The 15888-nt window shown below is 63.5% G+C and overlaps 1 protein-coding gene across 6 annotated transcripts in view; it reads right to left on the reverse strand.

Moving 5' to 3' along the window:
* Positions 1 to 5132: 5132 nt before the first annotated feature.
* Smarca4 (SWI/SNF related BAF chromatin remodeling complex subunit ATPase 4) overlaps positions 5133 to 15888 on the reverse strand; it is a 73265-nt gene continuing 62509 nt past the window's right edge. For 3 of the 6 annotated variants that reach the window (XM_070002237.1, XM_070002235.1, XM_070002236.1), the window contains exons 26-35: positions 15486 to 15713; positions 15059 to 15157; positions 14743 to 14820; positions 13921 to 14139; positions 10363 to 10625; positions 6035 to 6143; positions 5853 to 5954; positions 5565 to 5697; positions 5351 to 5493; positions 5133 to 5260 (exon numbers count right to left, since the gene is read on the reverse strand). In XM_070002237.1, coding sequence (XP_069858338.1) covers positions 5228 to 5260; positions 5351 to 5493; positions 5565 to 5697; positions 5853 to 5954; positions 6035 to 6143; positions 10363 to 10625; positions 13921 to 14139; positions 14743 to 14820; positions 15059 to 15157; positions 15486 to 15713 — 1407 coding nt within the window. In that variant the 3' untranslated portion in view covers positions 5133 to 5227. The remainder of the gene's footprint in view (positions 5261 to 5350; positions 5494 to 5564; positions 5698 to 5852; positions 5955 to 6034; positions 6144 to 10362; positions 10626 to 13920; positions 14140 to 14742; positions 14821 to 15058; positions 15158 to 15485; positions 15714 to 15888) is intronic. The other 3 variants (XM_070002238.1, XM_070002240.1, XM_070002239.1) reach the window with 3 other exon arrangements.

Here is a 15888-nt window from a genome sequence, read left to right on the forward strand (position 1 = left end):
GGTGTGTGTGTGGTTGTGTGTGGTATGGTGTGTGTGTGGTTGTGTGGGGTGGGGTGGGGAGTGTGGTATGGGGGTGTATGTAGTATGGTGTGTGGTGTGGTTGTGTAGTATGGTGTATGTGTGTGGGATATGTGGGGTGTGTGGGTGTGTGGGATGTGTGGTTGTGTGGTGTATGGGGGTGTGGGGGTGTGGTATGGGGGGTGTATGTAGTGTGTGTGGTGTGTGGTTGTGTGTGGTATGGTGTGGTGTGTGTATGGGGGTGTGCTTTGGTGGGGTGGGGGTGTGGTATGGTGTGTGGTGTGTCTGGTATGGGGTGTGTAGTATGGTGTGTGTGGTGTGGTTGTGTGTGGTATGGTGTGTGTGTGGGGGGTGTGGGATGTGTGGTGTGTGTGGTTGTGTGTGGAGTGTGGATGTGTGTGTACATCCCTCTGAATGAGGGGCAAAAACATCTCAAAAATCAGCTGGGGCTGGGAAGGCGGCTGGGTGGTAGAGGGCTTGCCTGGCAAGCTCATGAGGCCCTGGGTTTGATTCCTCAATACCACATACACAGAAAAAGCCGGAAGTGGCGCTGTGGCTCATGTGGTAGAGCGCTCGCCTTGAGCTGAAGAGCTGAGGGACAGCGCCCAGGGCCAGAGTTCAGGCCCCAGGACCGGACCCAAAAAAAAAAAATCAGTTGATAAACACTCTGGACACATTCACTGATGTTAGGAGGAAGGGTACAAGAATCGGAGGAGAAGCCTGGGAAACACTTGTCTGCACCCACAAAACTTGGAGGGATCCCGTGGAAATGAGCCAGTACAAAGCGAGCTGAGCAGGAGGATTCCAGAGACAGCCCTGGAGCGTGGCTGCCAGTGTAACCAGCCAGATGTGGCTTCAGGGAAGGGCTTCCCCAGAGCCCGACTGAAGGTGCTAGTTCTGTGCCCTGAGGCGGTGATCAGTCACCTGGAGATTTAAACTCCTGTCCTGCTGTGGAAAAAAATGGAAATTACTGGGTGGGGAGGCTCACACTGTAGTGCTAACTACAGACACTGAGATCTGAGGATCGTGGTGCAAAGCCAGCCTGGGCAGGAAAGTACCTGAGACCTTTTTATAAAAAAGTTTTTGCCAGTCCTGGGGCTTGAACTCAGGGCCTCAAGGCTAGCAGTCTACCACTGGAGCCACAGCGCCACCTCTGGCTTTTTCTGTGTACGTGGTACTGAGGAATGGAACCCAGGGCTTCATGAGCATGATAGGCGAGCGCTGCGAGCCGCCTTCCCAGCCTTCTGGGAGACTCTTGGATCGCCAATGAACCACCAAAAAAAAAAAAAAAAAAAAGGCTGGCAGTGGCGCTGTGGGAGGCGCTGGCCTTGAGGGAAAAAGTTCGGGGACAGAGCCCAGGCCCTGGGTTCAAGCCCAGGACTGGCCAAGACAACAGAAACCCAACTTGGTTTAGCTTGCCTTTAGAAAAATTACAAGAAATAACGAGCTTAGTCTGTGATCAGTCAGTCCTGTGTGCGTGTCTGGGGGAAGGGGGGATCTATCTCTCCTGCCTTGGTCTCCACAGTGGCTAGGCTCTGCGCATGCTCGCTGCAGGCGGCCTGTCCCGGGCTGCAGGTCAGGGCCGCCTGGGGAAGGCCAGCCTAGCTCTGCAGTGACGCCCCTGTCGCCGGGTTCCAGGACGGCTTCTGGAGGCCTCAGGGCTCTGGCCTCTCCTGGCCCTGCCTCGGGGCCCGTGCCCTGAGGCTGGAGCACCGGAACCCTCACAGAAGGGGACCCGGGGTGGGGGACCCCGGCAGAGGCACACGGTGAACAGCCCCCCCCCCAGCCGCTGCGTTTCCCCCAGCGCTTCCTCTTTCGGAAGGCCCGCCCCTCCCTGTGGCCGAAGATGAGTGGGGCTTCCGGTGTGGGTTACTGGGGTGGGCAGGGGGGGGCTTCCGGGGGGGCACCTCTGACCCCCGCTGAGGTTCAGCTGCCTCCACAGACCGCCCGCCCCCCGCCCCCGGCCTTGACCCCGACCCCAGTCCTCGCTGCGCAGACAGACAGACGCACCGGCGGCCCTGGTCGTAAAGCGGGGGTCTCCTCCTGCCGGGGCCCGCCCTGAACTCGAGGGGTCCCCGCCTCCCCTCTCCAGGCCGGACTTCCTGTCTGCGTCCCGAGGTCTGCGGAGCAGGATGGCGAGCGCGCGGCCCAGCCTGGAGCCCCCCCCCCGCCGCCGCCGCGGGCCCGGGTGTCTGGGCCGAGGGCGCCGCGTGGGAGGCGCGGCCGCCGGGGAAGGTTCTGGCCGTTCTGGCCGTGTACTTGCTCGGCTGATTTTTCAGATTAGGTCCCCTGGTTATTGTGGTTTTGTTTTGTCGGTCGTGGGCCCGAACTCGGGGCCTGGGCGCTGCCCCTCAGCTCCACCCCGGGAGCCTCAGCGCCACTTCCGGCCGAGCGCCTCAGGGACTTCGCTGCGCGGATCCTCCGGTCGCAGCCTCCTGAGTGGCTGGGATGGCAGGCCGAGCACACGATCCGAGCACAGTCTCCCTCCCTCCTCCTCCCAGCAGCTGGGATTCTAGGTGGGGACCACCTTGCCTGGCTAGGGTGGGGGCCCTGGGCCGGAGCGGCCTGCGTTCTGTCAGAGCGGTGGGGGCCGCGCTCTTGAGCAGATGGTCCTGCTGTCTCGGAGCTCACAGGTGGCTCTTGTCATTCCCGGGGGAGGGGGAGAGGTTGTGTCCCAGGGGAAGGATGAGGGGGTGGGGGCTCTGCTGTGATTTAGGGGGGCCATCCGCGGAGCCCATGTTGAAGCTGGATTAGCAGAGTGGGACTTGAACTGCTGAGCCTGAGTTGTCCAATCACCTGGTCGTGGGGGCGGGGTTGGCATAAGCCAGGAAGACAAGCGTCTAACGTGGTGCAGTGGGTGTGTGTGGAACCGGGCACCCCTGGCCCACCCCTGAGATCCTAGTTACTCAGGGGGCTGAGACCTGAAGAACATGGTTCAAAGCCAGCTGGGCAGCAAAGTCCATGAGACTCTGATCTCCAATGAACGACCAAAAACTGGAAGTGGCGCTGTGGCTCCAGCGGTAGAGCGCTTGCCTTGAGCTGCAGAGCTGAGGGACAGCGCCCAGGCCCAGAGTTCAAGCCCCACAACGAACCAAAATAAAAAAAGAATTTTCTAGAGAGACAGCAAGGATGGGCACCCACGTGGGTTCTGCTGCGATGCTGCCCACAGGCTGAGTTTTGGTTTGCTGTTCTGCTGTGTAGGGCTGCGCGCCTCTCGCCTGTCCCAGGCTGAGGTCTGGTTTGGCTTCGGGCTGGGTGGGGAGGTCTAATGAGCAATGAAAAAAGGTGGACATGGCGCTGGGGCTGAAGGGGTGGAGCGCTCGCCCGGGCGGCGTGGGGAGGCTGCGCGGGCCCTGGGCCTCCCCCACTTCTCTGCATCAGCCGAGCCCAGGGCTCAGGGTCAGGGGCGCTCACACGGCCCAGCTGCGCGAGCCCCGCTTGTCTGTGATCAGAGCTACCTGGGCGGCAGGGGTGTGGTGTACTGTGGTGTGTGGGGTGGTGTGGAGTGTAGGGTGGTGTGGGGTGGTGTGTGATGGTGTAGGGTGGTACGTGGTGGTGTGGTGTAGAGTGGTGTAGGGTAGTGTGGTATGTGGTGTGGGGTGGTGTGTAGTGGTATAGGGGGTGGGGGTGTGTGATGGTGTGGTGGGTAGTAGTGTGTACTGGTGTGGTGGGTAGTGGAGTGTGGTGGTGTCTGATGGTGTAGGGTGCTGTGGGATGGTGTGTAGTGGTGTGTGGTGGTGTGGATGGTGTGTGGTGGTGTGTGATGGTGTGGGTGGTGTGTAGTGGTGTGTGGTGTGGTGGTGTGTGGTGGTGTGGGGTGTGATGTGTCGGTGGGTGTCCCATGGGCTGTGTGAACCCTGGTCTGTAAGAGTTAAAGGATGAGAGGCGGAGTTCAGGGGTGGTGGCTTCCTCGCCAGGGCCAGGCCCTGGCTCCCCGGTTTTCTCCCCCAGATCACCAAAAAGGAACACCAGAGCCTTTGCTGAGCGGCGCTGCGCCCTCGGCCGTGGGCCTCCCTCTCTGGGCTGATGGCAGCGCAGTGGAGGCCGCAGAGCCGAAACATGCTCGGGGCTTGGGAGGAGTCCTGGTGAGGCTGTGGGCAGGCAGAAGCTGGGGGGAGGGGAAGGGACCCCAGTGCCATGGCACTTCCTGATCCTTTTGAGCCCTGATTTCCTCCTCCTCCTCCTCCAGGTGGGGGCTGGTCTCTGGCTTCCAGCCTTTCGCTTCAGGGTCTGTATCCTTCAGCGGGCTTGTCAAGTGCCGTCCCCCCCCCATGCTACTCCCTGTGCTCCCTGCACCCCAAGGGGCACGTCCTGCCCCCGCTGAGCAAATGTATTTCAGAGGGGCAGGGAGGCGGTAGGCACACTTTAGACTCGGGTGGGGCTGCACGTGTGGATCTCCATCTTTCCTGCGCAGCCCAGGCCTGCCCGGGCGGGAAATCGAGGCAAGTACTTGCCATGCTGCTTTTTGTTTTTAAAAAACCGGTCGTGGGGCTTGAACTCTGGGCCTGGGCGCTGTCCCTCAGCTCTTCAGCTCAAGGCCAATGCTCTACCACTGGAGCCATGGTGCCACTTCCGGTTTTCTGGTGGAGATGAGTCTCATGGGTTTTCCGGCCCAGGCTGGCTTTGAACCGCAAGCCCGGGCCGCGAGGCGCCGCAGCGAGGGTTGGGGCGCAGGGCCGGCGTCCGAGGCGGGGGGGCGGGCCCGGCGGCGGCTGTCGGGTCGCACTAGCTCAGCCTGGCCTCCATCAGGCTGGCCTCCCGTGCGTCCTCCGAGGCCGGGACTGCGGGTGTGCGGCGCGGTGCCCGGCCGCCTGCTGCCGTCCACGGAGGGATCTGGGCTCTGTGTCCGCGAGCCCCCCGCCCCCCCCCAGCAAGGAGGCGCAGGCGGCGGCTGTGGAAGTTGGTTTAATTTATTACTGTTGGACATCCAGTGACACTGACACACCCCGCCGGCCGCCCGGCGCCCACCTGTCCCCAGGCACCGTGGAGGCGTGGAGGCCACGCACATGCACCCCGCTGCTCCCGAGACCCCACCTGCGGGCCGCCCAGGCCGCGCCCCGCCGAGGCCGCGGGAGTATGGACTCGCCGTCTGCGGAGCCCTCGCGTCTCCACGGCCCCGCGTGGGAGCTTCGTCTGCTGCTACCGGGACTCTCCGGCCGCGCCGCGCCGCGCGGGCCCGCGGGCGGGGGCCGCTGTGGAATGTCGGGGCTCAGTCCTCCTCGCTGCCACTTCCTGAGCGGTCCTGCGGGGCGGGCAGGCACGGTGGGGTCACGCCCGCCTGCGCCACCTCCCGGGGCGCGGGCTGGGGTCCCCCTGCGGGGGGGGGGCTCACCTCCTCCTGCTCCTCGTCGCTGTCGTCGTCGCTGACCACGGGCTTGGCGCGCGCGCCCCGGCTCGGCCGCCGCCGCCCGCCCTTGCCGCGGTCCTGCGGCTTCTCCTTGCGGCCCAGCTTGATCTTCACCTTGACGGAGCGCGCTGCGGGGCGGGAGCGCGGTGAGCGGGCGCCCCGGGCCCCCCCGCCCGAGCTCACTCCGCTCCCCACTCACACTCCGACTCCGAGCCTTCCTCCTCCGCCTCCTCCTCCTCGTCGCTGTCGTCGCCCTCGCTGTCGTCCTCCTTCTCGATCTTCTGCCGCACGCTGGTGAACACGGACTGCAGCACGATGGAGTCCTCGTAGATCTGCGAGGTGAGGGGTGAGCGCGGGCTGCCCGGCCCCGGCCCCGCCCCGGCCGGCCCGGCCCCACCCCTCCCAGCCAGGCCCCGCCCCGGCCGGCCAGGCCCCGCCCCTCCCAGCCAGGCCCCGCCCCTCCCAGCCCCGCCCCGCCCCCGCTCACCAGCGAGCCCTCCAGGTTGAAGGTCTGCGCGTTCTGGCACAGCAGCATCACGTCCTTCTCCAGGTCGTTGAGGCTGCGGTACTTGTGGTTGCGGATGCGCTCCTGGGGGGAGGCGCGTGCGTCACGGGGGCGGGCCCTGGCCCTCGCCCCGCCCCCGGCCCCGCCCCGCGCCCCGCCCGCACCTTGATCTTCTTGAAGTCCACGGGCTTGCGGATGAGCTCGTAGTACTCGGGCAGCTCCTTGCGCGACGGCAGCTGGATGAAGACCTCGCTCAGCTGCCGCCCGCTGCCGCTGCGGGGACACACCGCGTCAGCGCGCAGCCCGCGGGGACCCGCGCCCGCCCCGAACCCGAGGCCTGCCCCACACCGAAAGGGGGCACGCTGCAGTCCTCCCCACGGAGCGTTCTAGATCTTTCCTTTGTGGCGTTAGAACGTTCCGAGAGCCGACCACCACGCGGCGCACGCCAGGCGCGGCCTCGTCCCGCGCAGGGTGGAAACGCGCCTGCGCCCCACGCAGCCCGCGGGCGTCCACGGGGACCCCAAGACAGGCCGGAGCGGGGTCGGGGTCTGGCATCGCCCAGCGCACGCGGGCCGTCGTGGTCAGCTGCCGGGCCGGCACCGGGACCCGGCCCCCACCCCTCCCGACTGGTTTCGGGCGCGGAGGACCGTCCGCGGCTCCCGGGTGGGCGGCTCCGGGCCTCTGCGGCGGGGCCGCGGGCCGCGGCAGGTGGAAGCCGAGGACCCAGCTGAAGCCCGAGGGGCGGCAGAGGCCGCCGCGCCCACGGCGGTGTGGAGGAGGAGCGCCTCAGCCGGCCCCGTCTGCCGCGGCTCAGGACGGGCCGTGGGGGATGGCGGGCGGGAAACCTGACGCCCGGAGAGCAGCGCAGGAAGACAGAGCGGAAAGGCGACCCCCGGCCCCGCCCTGCGGGCAGGCGCAGGCTCGCGCCCCACGACACCCCGGCACTGCAGGATTCACCTTCACAGCCGAGGCCGAGGCCAGGCGCCGGGCGCAGCTCCGCCTGTCATCCCAGGACTGGCGCCCACCGAATTCATCTCTAATTGCCCCAAAGCCGGAGTGGGGCTTGGCTTGGGAGACCACCAGCCCGGAGCCAAAAAGCTGCGGGCCAGCAACCGGGGCGTGAACACAGCTCCCATGGGGCTGATTCTGCCGGTGACAGGCCCACCAACACCCACCAAAGCAACCTCAGCAATTCCAAGCGATGGTGGCGAGTCCCGTTCCTGGCCCAGTGTGGCGGCGCCAGAGCTGCCCGTCCACGGAGGGCGCGTGCTCTCCTCACGGGTGGCCCCCGATGCCACTCCTAGAGTGCTGAAAAGCAAGCTTTAAAAATCCCCCTCTGAGGCTGGGAAGGTGGCTCAGTGGTAGAGCGCTTGCCTTGGGTGCGTGAGGCTCTGGGTTTGATTCCTGAGCACCACATAAGCAGAAAAAGCCCAAAGTGATGCTGTGGCTCAAGGGGTAGAACGCTTGCCACACCTGAGCTGAAGAGCTGAGGGACAGCGCCCAGGCCCTGAGTTCAAGCCCCAGAACCCACAAAAAAGGAAAAAAAAAAAAAGCTTAGCCAGGTGCCAGTGGCTCATGCCTGTCATCCTAGCTACCCAGGAGTCTGAGATCTGAGGATCACAGTTCAAAGCCAGCCTGGGCAGGACAGTCTGTGAGACATGTCCAATGAACCACCAGAAAACTGGAAGTGGCGCTGTGGCTCAAGTGGTAGAGCGCTCGCCTTGAGCTGAAGAGTGCAGGGACAGCGCCCAGGCCGAGTTCAAGCCCCACGACCGACCAAAAAAACAAAAACTCACCCTCTGGGGCGGGAAGGTGGCTCAGTGGTAGAGTGCTCACTTGCCTACCATGCATGAAGTCCCTGGGTTCAATTCCTCAGCACCACATAAAGAGCAAAAGCTGGAAGTGACGCTGTGTGGCTCAAGTGGTATAGCAAAAGCATCTCAGGAATAGTGACCAGGCCTTGAGTTCAAGCCTTAGGCCTGGCGCGCACACATAAAACCCCCTTCTGTCTAGAACGCAGTCTCTTGCGGAGAGCAGCACTAGCATGCTGGAGAAAGTAAAAGCCAACTACATGGCTGCGGATGGCTTCCGGTCCTGGCTGGCCAGCGCGCTGCCGCCAGCGGACCCGCCTGCTGCCGCAGAGCCCGCGACAGCCACGCTTTCCCCGTGGGGCTGTGGACACTGTACTCGTGGACTTCTCAATCCCCTTGGGTGGGGGAGACACTGCCCTCAATTCACGTCCAAAACAGTGTCACCTAGACTTGTGACTTCATAATGTGGCCCAGCGGAAGCCAGCAGCAACGCTGACGTCCAGCGACCACAGAGCGGCTCCTCACGCCGCAGCCTGGGCGCGCGCGCGCGGGGCGGCCACGGAGACTCCAGCACATCTTTGTACCCAACAAGGAGTCAGTTTTGGCAGCTGCGCGAGGTTGGCAAAGCCGTCCCCAACAGCGTCCGCGGGCCCATGAGGCCAGGGGAGCCGCTTCCGCTGACGTCACACAGCAGGCACATGGCGTGCATATGATGCACAGCGCCGCGGCCCACAAGCGACTGCAGCTCACGTGGGCCTCTCCGAGGTCCAAGGTCGTATGTGCAAGCCAAGGCTTGTGCCTCGTGATGTGATCTCCACACCCACGACCACAGCCACAGTGACCTCGTCTGTCATGGGCTGGGCTTCTCCAGTGAGCTCTGGAGGGCCCACCCGCCAGGCCTCACGGGGCGGGACAGAGCACAGGGGTGAGGGCGATGCCACTGCTCAGCCTTCTGCCCTCCAAGTGGGGGACAGGGGCCGGGAGCCCATCGTCTCCCCAATAGCTCCCTTGCCCTGTTTGCAATGTGCCCGCAATCCTGAGCACTTTCCCCTGATTCCCTGCTCTCATCCATTGCCCTTGCAGACTCCTCGCCACAATCTCTGATAATTTTGGGGGGCGTGTATTAGTGGGGCTAGAACTCAGGGACCTGTGCTCACTTGCTTTTCCCCTGCTCACAACCAGTGCTCTACTGCGTGGGCCACTCCTCCAGCCCTGCTTTTAGTTTTTCCTGCCCAGGCTGGCTTCTTAAACCTCGATCCTCACATCTCATCTCCTGAGTGGCTGGGATTACAGGGGTCAACCCTGGTGCCTGCCTGAAAACATGCGCTCCTAATCTTAGCGAGGTCTACTTCCTCGGTCGCTACAGGTCACCGGCTCGTGTCCTCGTGCAGCAGGCGGTGTGGACACGCGCGTCTGTGTGGCTCGTGCTGCAGCAGAAGTGGAGGCTCACAGGCTCATCGCTCGCAGTGGAGCAGGGAAGGCAGTGAAGCGCACTCAGTGCGGGCAAGGCCTTGGGCTCCACCCAGAGCCACGGAGGTCTGCCATGTGCCGGGCTGCAGGGAGCATCCAGGAGCCCTGCTCAGGGCTGTGGACGCCCGTCCTCTGCGGGCGTGCTCTGGGCGTGCGGCTCACAGGGAAAGGCCGCGGTCGGTGCTGTCCCCTCTACACCAACATACCCACGTTCGCTTCTAGCTGCAAACCCAATGGCTCCTCTTTTTACCCTTCTAGTCATACTGTGTGTGCCCTTTTTTGTGCCAGTTCTGGGGCTTTCAGTTTAGGGTATGGAGTTTTTCTTGCTTACGGCTATAGCACTTACCACTTGAGCCTCAGCTCCATTTCCACTACCCAGCTTGGAGCCAGGTGTGGGTGGCTCTCACACCTGTCATCTGGCTACTCAGGAGGCCAAGAACGGAGGATTGTGGTTGAAAGGCAGCCTGGGCAGGAAAGTCTGTGAGACTATCTTCAACAAACCACCAGAAAACTGGAAGTGATGCTGTGGCCAAATGGTAAAGTGCTCACCTTGAGCTGAAGAGCTCAGAGACAGTGCCCAGACCCAGAGTTCAAGCCTCATGATGGAAGGAAAAAAAAAAGTGTAATGGACCTTCCTGGCCAGGCTGGCTGGGAAGTTTCCTCCCGGGTCTCAGCCTCCTGAGTGGGACTATGGGCGGGAGCCACCAGGCCTGGCAGCGATGGCAGCGACACCTTTCTCAACTTAGGTGCTGCAAGCAGCAGCAGCCCACACAACTTCACACCTGGTAAAGTTCTGACATCAGAAAGCAAGCCAGCCCTCCCACATTCCTTCCTGAAGCTTCCATGTCACGATGCTGTCGCCCCTCGGGCACGGGAGACACTGCCAGTGCTCAGCAGGACGATTAAGAACCTGGAGCCCAGGCCAGGCCTCCTGCCCACTGTCTACGCCCCCCTTTGCTGGAAGAATGTGCTAGAATCTCCAGTGACAGCTGCTAAGGACGAGGACTTTATTGCTTCAAACCGTTTGTACGATCCACAGACAGACAGTATAGACCAGGGCGGCCGGGGCCGGGGCCCGGGCCATGCGGGGTCCCCGTGGCGGGCGGGGTCCGGGCCTACCACCTCACCTGCCCGCCCTGCGAGGCGCCGCCGCGGGACACGCCCCGGCCCCGCGTGATGACGTCACGGCGCGTCCCGCCCGCCCCGCCTACCTGTCCTTGTACTTGATGACCGCGTCCACGATCTTCTTCATCTTCTTGGTGAGGTTGGGCGGGTTGGGCGACAGCTTCTCGGCCGGCGGCCGCCCGCGCTTCTTCTGCTTCTTGCTCTCCTCGTCCTTGTCGCGGCTGCGCGTGCTCGTGGTCGGCGTGGAGGAGCCGGCGTCGCTGTCGCGCTTGCGCTTGCGCGAGGACTTCTTCTGCCGGACCTCCTCTTCCATCTCCTCCAGCGTGCCCTCCTCGATGGCCTTCAGGGTCAACAGTGGAGAAATAGGCAGCCAGCACCCGGCCCCAGCGCAGGCCGCCGCGGGGCCCGGCCCGGCGGGGAGCGAGCGGCGCGGCCCCGGCCCCAATCCCAGCCCCAGCCCCGGCCCTGGCCACAGCCCTCCGCCCCAGCCCTCCGCCCCGGCCCCAGCCACAGCCCTCCGCCCCAGCCCCGTCCCGGCTGGAGGCCAGCCCGCCCCGCGTCACCCCTGCCCCGCTCCTGCCTGGCCGCACGGCTGTTATTCTGGTGCCTGCCTTCGCTATTCCAAGCCAGGCAGGCTTGGCACGGCTGTCACGCGGGGTAACCCTCTAGGGGTTCGGGGTTGTTTTAGTTGGTCGTGGGGCTTGAACTCAGGGCCTGGGCGCTGTCCCTCAGCTCTTTTGCTCAAGGCGAGCGCGCTTGAGTCTCGGCCTCACCTGCCCCGCTGGCTTCAAACCAGCATGCCGACAGGTGTGAGCTGCAGGTGCTGGCTACGCTGTTAACCTTTTCAGTGTTTGTTTATTGCCAGTCCTAAGGCTTGAGCTCAGGGCCTGGGCACTGAGCTGCTTTTGCTTAAAGCTAGCAGCTAGCACTCTACCACTTGGGCCATGGCACCACTTCTGGCCTTTTCTGTGTCTGTGGTGCTGAGGAATGGAACCCAGGGCTTCATGCATGCCAGGCAAGTGCTCTACCACTGAGCCACCTTCCCAGTCCCATCCTTGTGAAATTTTTGGTGACAACTTTTGCTGTACTCTTGAAACCAGGTGGTTTGGGAGCTTGGAAACCAGAAGAGACCGATGGTGTACAGCATGGCGGCTCACGCCTGTAACCCATCTTAGTCACTCGAGGCTGAATGTGAGGATCTCCAACTGACTAGCAAAATGCTCGTTTGGCTCCAACAGCAGAACAGCAGCTGAGAGCAAGCAGGCGGAATGCCAGGCCCGAGTTCATGACCCAGGAAGGGGAAAGACTGGACTAGAGGCCGAGGACAAGGCCGGCCGTGAACGCACCCTGCAGGCGCAGGCCCGCTGCGGGCAGAAGGAAATGTGTTACGGCTTTGAGGGGCTGGGGGGCACCCGGGGAAGGAGGCAGCGACTGAGCATGGGAGGCGGGTGCACAGGCCACAGGGACAGAAGGAAGCCAGCGTGGCAGGCGGGAGGGACCGAGACACACAAGTACTGCTGCATACAGGACAGATGTGGGGTTAATATCGCTCCCCAAGTTTTGGAACCTCAGGTTCAAAGCCCGTTTTGGAAATGGGGTTTTTTTGCTAGGGAGCAGGGCCCCGCGCGTTGTCGGATGCCCAGAGCTGGGGAGAGCAGGGCTGCCCTGGGGAAGCCTCCGGGGACATAGCCCTGCCATGCCTTGCCCCACTGGTGCTGCACTGAGTGGCTGGGGGGGTGGGAGGGGAGGAGTCCACCCAGAGCCACGGGGAATATCGGAGGCCACGCAATCGGCCAGGCGCCGCCACACCGCCACACAATGAGGTGAGCGAAGACACGCCTGCCAGCACCTCAGCCCTGGATTCCACGAATGGGGTTGCTTCACACGCTGCAGGGACCCCCCCACCCCATGCATAAAGTGTAACCTAAACTTAAAACGTGGACGTTGGAACAGGGGAACCCTGCGGGTCCGGACGGGGCAGTAGTGGTTTGTTGCAATGAGACCAAAGCACAAGCAATTAGCCAAAATCAGTAAAAAGAGAAAAACCTTTTAAGAACACCATGAGGGGCTGGGAAGGTGGCTCAGTGGTAGAGCGCTTGCCTTGCATGCCTGAGGCCCTGGGTTCCATTCCTCAGCACCACATAAGCAAAAAGAAAAAACAAACCAGAAGTGGCGCTGTGGCTCAAGTTGTAAAGTGCTCACCTTGAGCTGAAGAGCTGACAGCTGGACAGCGCCCAGGCCCAGAGTTCAAGTCCCACAACCCACAGAAACACCATGAAGAAGAGAACCCCTCGCCTTCCAAATGCGAGCAATTATTTGTAAAGCAGAGCTCTGTGAGAGAGCGCTACAGTGGTGCAAGGAGATTCAAGCAGCGGGCGGGCGGGCGGGCGGCTCGCAGCCATAGCCACTGTCACCGGCAGGGTCTGAGGACAGCCCAGACAAGCGGCTGACACCCTGGGTTCCAGGAGCTATGGTGCACGCGGCTAAATACAAAGCCAGGAGCTGCAACTCCAGGACTGCCTGCCCTACACCGTGAAAGAAAGTTTTCACAGTAAGCGGCATGGGGTGGCACGCGGGGGCGTGGCCTCGGGAGGGGCGCAGGGGGGGGTGAGGCAGGTGGCAGCGCATGAGCCACGCCACCTCTGAACTGAGCAAAGCCAGCGGGGGTGGGGCGCGGCTCTGCTGCCACAGTGCTGCCCGCAAGTGTTCAGAGCTCAGGTCGCAAATTCCAGGAGCACCATAAATAGAGCCATGGCTCAGATGCTGGAGCGCCATCCTTGGCTGAGAAAGCAAAGCTCCAGGATCAGCAAGCGCAGGAATAAAAAGCCCACACAGGGCTGGGAAGGTGGCTCGTGGAGCAGCGGTCGCCCCCCATGCATGAGGCCCTGGGTTCGATTCCTCAGCACCACATAAGCAGAAAAAGCCGGAAGTGGTGCCAGGCCCAGAGTTCAGGCCCCACAACCGACAAAAAAAAACCCCAAACCTCAAATCCCCTTGGCACTGCGTGCTTCACAACCACAATCCCAGCTGCGCAGGGGCTGGTTAGGACCAAACCAACCAGAGGGGCGCACAGCCCGCGGGGATGGCAAGCACGACCTGCGCGCGGGGATTGGGGGGGGGGGGACAGTGTGAGTGATCTTCAGGAGCCACAGACGGCAGCAGCACTTGTAGCGGTGTGTCACCCCGCAGACACGCTCGCGGCCACAGCGGCGACGGGATCAAGATGGGGCCCAACATGGCCAGCAAGTCCCGGAACCCCGCCGCAGGGAGCTGATCCCGGCCAGTCCCCAGCCAACCACGGCCGAGCCGCCGGGCTCCTGCTGTGTGTGGCACGCAGGCGACAGTGACAGAAGCAGGGCCGCACTGAGCGCACCGCGAACACGGGGCAGCAGCCACGCGGGGCCCGCTCCCCAGAGCGCCCCAGGCTTCACGTCCCCTTGTGTGCACGCATGCATGGGCACACACGTGTGTATGTGTGTGTGTGCGCGCATGTGCGTGTTCCCCCCCAGCCTTGCCTGGCGGGGAGTCTGGTCCCGGCAAGTTGGGACCCCTCCAGGCGGCCCTCGGTTGAGAGCCCGTTAGTGGCCGCGGGGCCGCCCGCGTGCTCCCCGCCTCGCTCCCGCGCGGCGCTGCCAGGCGTCTACCTTGAGCCACTGCTTCTCGGTGAGCGAGTCGCTGTAGTCCACCTCCTTGCGGTGGCGCGAGCCGCGGCCGAACATCTTCTCCTCTTCCTCCTCGCACGTCAGCCGCTCCACCTCCGCGTCGTCCTTGATGATCCACGACGGGAGCTCGTCCTCCTCCATCAGCCGCGGCTTGCGCTTGGGGTTGCGGGCCTCCTCCCGCCGCCGGTCCAGGTCCATGCGCTACGACACACGTCAGCGTGAACCCCCAGTCTCGGTTGGGGAGCCCTGACCTGACCTGACCTGGCCGCTGTCTATATATGATCTGGTGAAGGGCACCAAGACACAGGCCTACCAGGTGCTAAAGCGCACACCTGCAATCCCAGCTACTCAGGAGGCTGAGATCTGAGGATCGGAATTAGAAGCTGCTGGGCCAGGCCAAAACACCTGTGGGACTTCCGTCCCAATGAAGCCAGCAAAAAGCTCAAAGTGGAGCTGGAGCTTGAGGGGGAGAGCGCCCGCTTGGAGTGGAAAAGCTCAGGGACAGCCCAAGATCCAGAGCTCAGGTCCCAGCATGGCACAAAACAAAACCAAAACCAAGGCACAGGCCTGGCAGGGCGGAAAGGAGATGGATCGCTGCAGCTCCCGGCCACCAGTCAGGGCCAGGGCCAAGTGACGGGCCTCGCTGCCCCTGGGGACGGCCGCACCCAGGCTGGTCCTGGCTGAGCCTGTAGCAAGGGCGCCACCACGCGCAAAGAAGCGAGTGACCCTGCCCCATGTGGATTTGGGTGCAGCGGGTGGGCTCTGCCCCCTGGTGACGCTGATCACTGGGCCCGAGGCGCTCACCATGAACAGGTCGAACTCCTCTTCGTGCCGGGCGATCATCTGGTTGACGGTCTCATCGTCGGGCACCTCGTCTTCCTCCTGCGGGACGGCAAGGGCGGCGTTAGTGCGGCTGTGGCGGGCGGGCTGGGCCGGCGGCCGGGCTCGGAGGCGAGCGGCGGCGACCGTGGGAAAGGAGCCGGCGCCCGGGGCCGGGCCGCGAGAGGCACACACACGCACACGCACACGCACGGCACGCTCCGTGGGGTCGGGCCCTGCTGGCCGTCTCGGCGAGGAGCCGAGGATTGAGCGGGCGTGGAGACTGAACTACCCCTCTCACCTTTAGCGGCGGCTCCTCCATGTCGGGGGGGACGCCCGCTGGCGGAGGGGCAGAGTGGGCGAAGCTGGCACTGCCGCTGCCCGCGCCGCAGTGTCTGCTCTGTGGATAAATACAGGACTTCAGTCTCCAGGGCGGCCAATCCGGCGTGGTCACCAGCAGTCGCGATTGAAAAAAATAAAAAACCCCCACTGCCAAGGGAAAGCAATTCTCATCCTCTTTCCGTTCAGCCCACACTCCCTTTCCGCCAAAGGGATGCAAAAAAAGAAAGAAAAAGAGAAAAAAAGAGGACAAAAATACAAATAAAAAACCACAAAAAAAGTGCAAAAAAAGTACACAAGCAAAAATGAAAGCTGCTCATGCGTCCACCACTCACGCAGGGCCGGGGCGGGGCGGGGCGGGGCGGGGCGGGGGCCGGCGCGGCGCTCACCTCGTCCTGCTCCTCGTGCTCCAGGATGGCCTGCAGGAAGGCGCGCCGCTCGTGGCTCGACGACTTCTGGTCGAACATGCCCGCCTGGATCACCTTCTGGTCCACGTTGAGCTTGTACTTGGCGGCCGCCAGGATCTTCTCCTCCACACTGTTGACGGTGCACAGGCGCAGCACACGCACCTCGTTCTGCTGCCCGATGCGGTGGGCGCGGTCCTGCGCTTGCAGGTCCTGGGGGAGGGGGAGCTGGTCAGTGCCGGGGACCCCCCCCTTTCCCCACCCCGCGCAACCCAGTTTTCTGACAGCTGGAGGCCAGCTGTGATCAACGCGCTGAGGGCTGCAGTACAGCGGGGTCCATCGGGGTGGCACTGTGATGGCGCCTGGTTTGCCTGTGGGCTCTGTACTC

Source organism: Dipodomys merriami, unplaced genomic scaffold (genome assembly GCF_024711535.1).
Source record: "Dipodomys merriami isolate MVZ:Mamm:240054 unplaced genomic scaffold, mDipMer1.0.p SCAF_6, whole genome shotgun sequence".
NCBI classification, from domain to species: Eukaryota; Metazoa; Chordata; class Mammalia; order Rodentia; family Heteromyidae; genus Dipodomys; species Dipodomys merriami.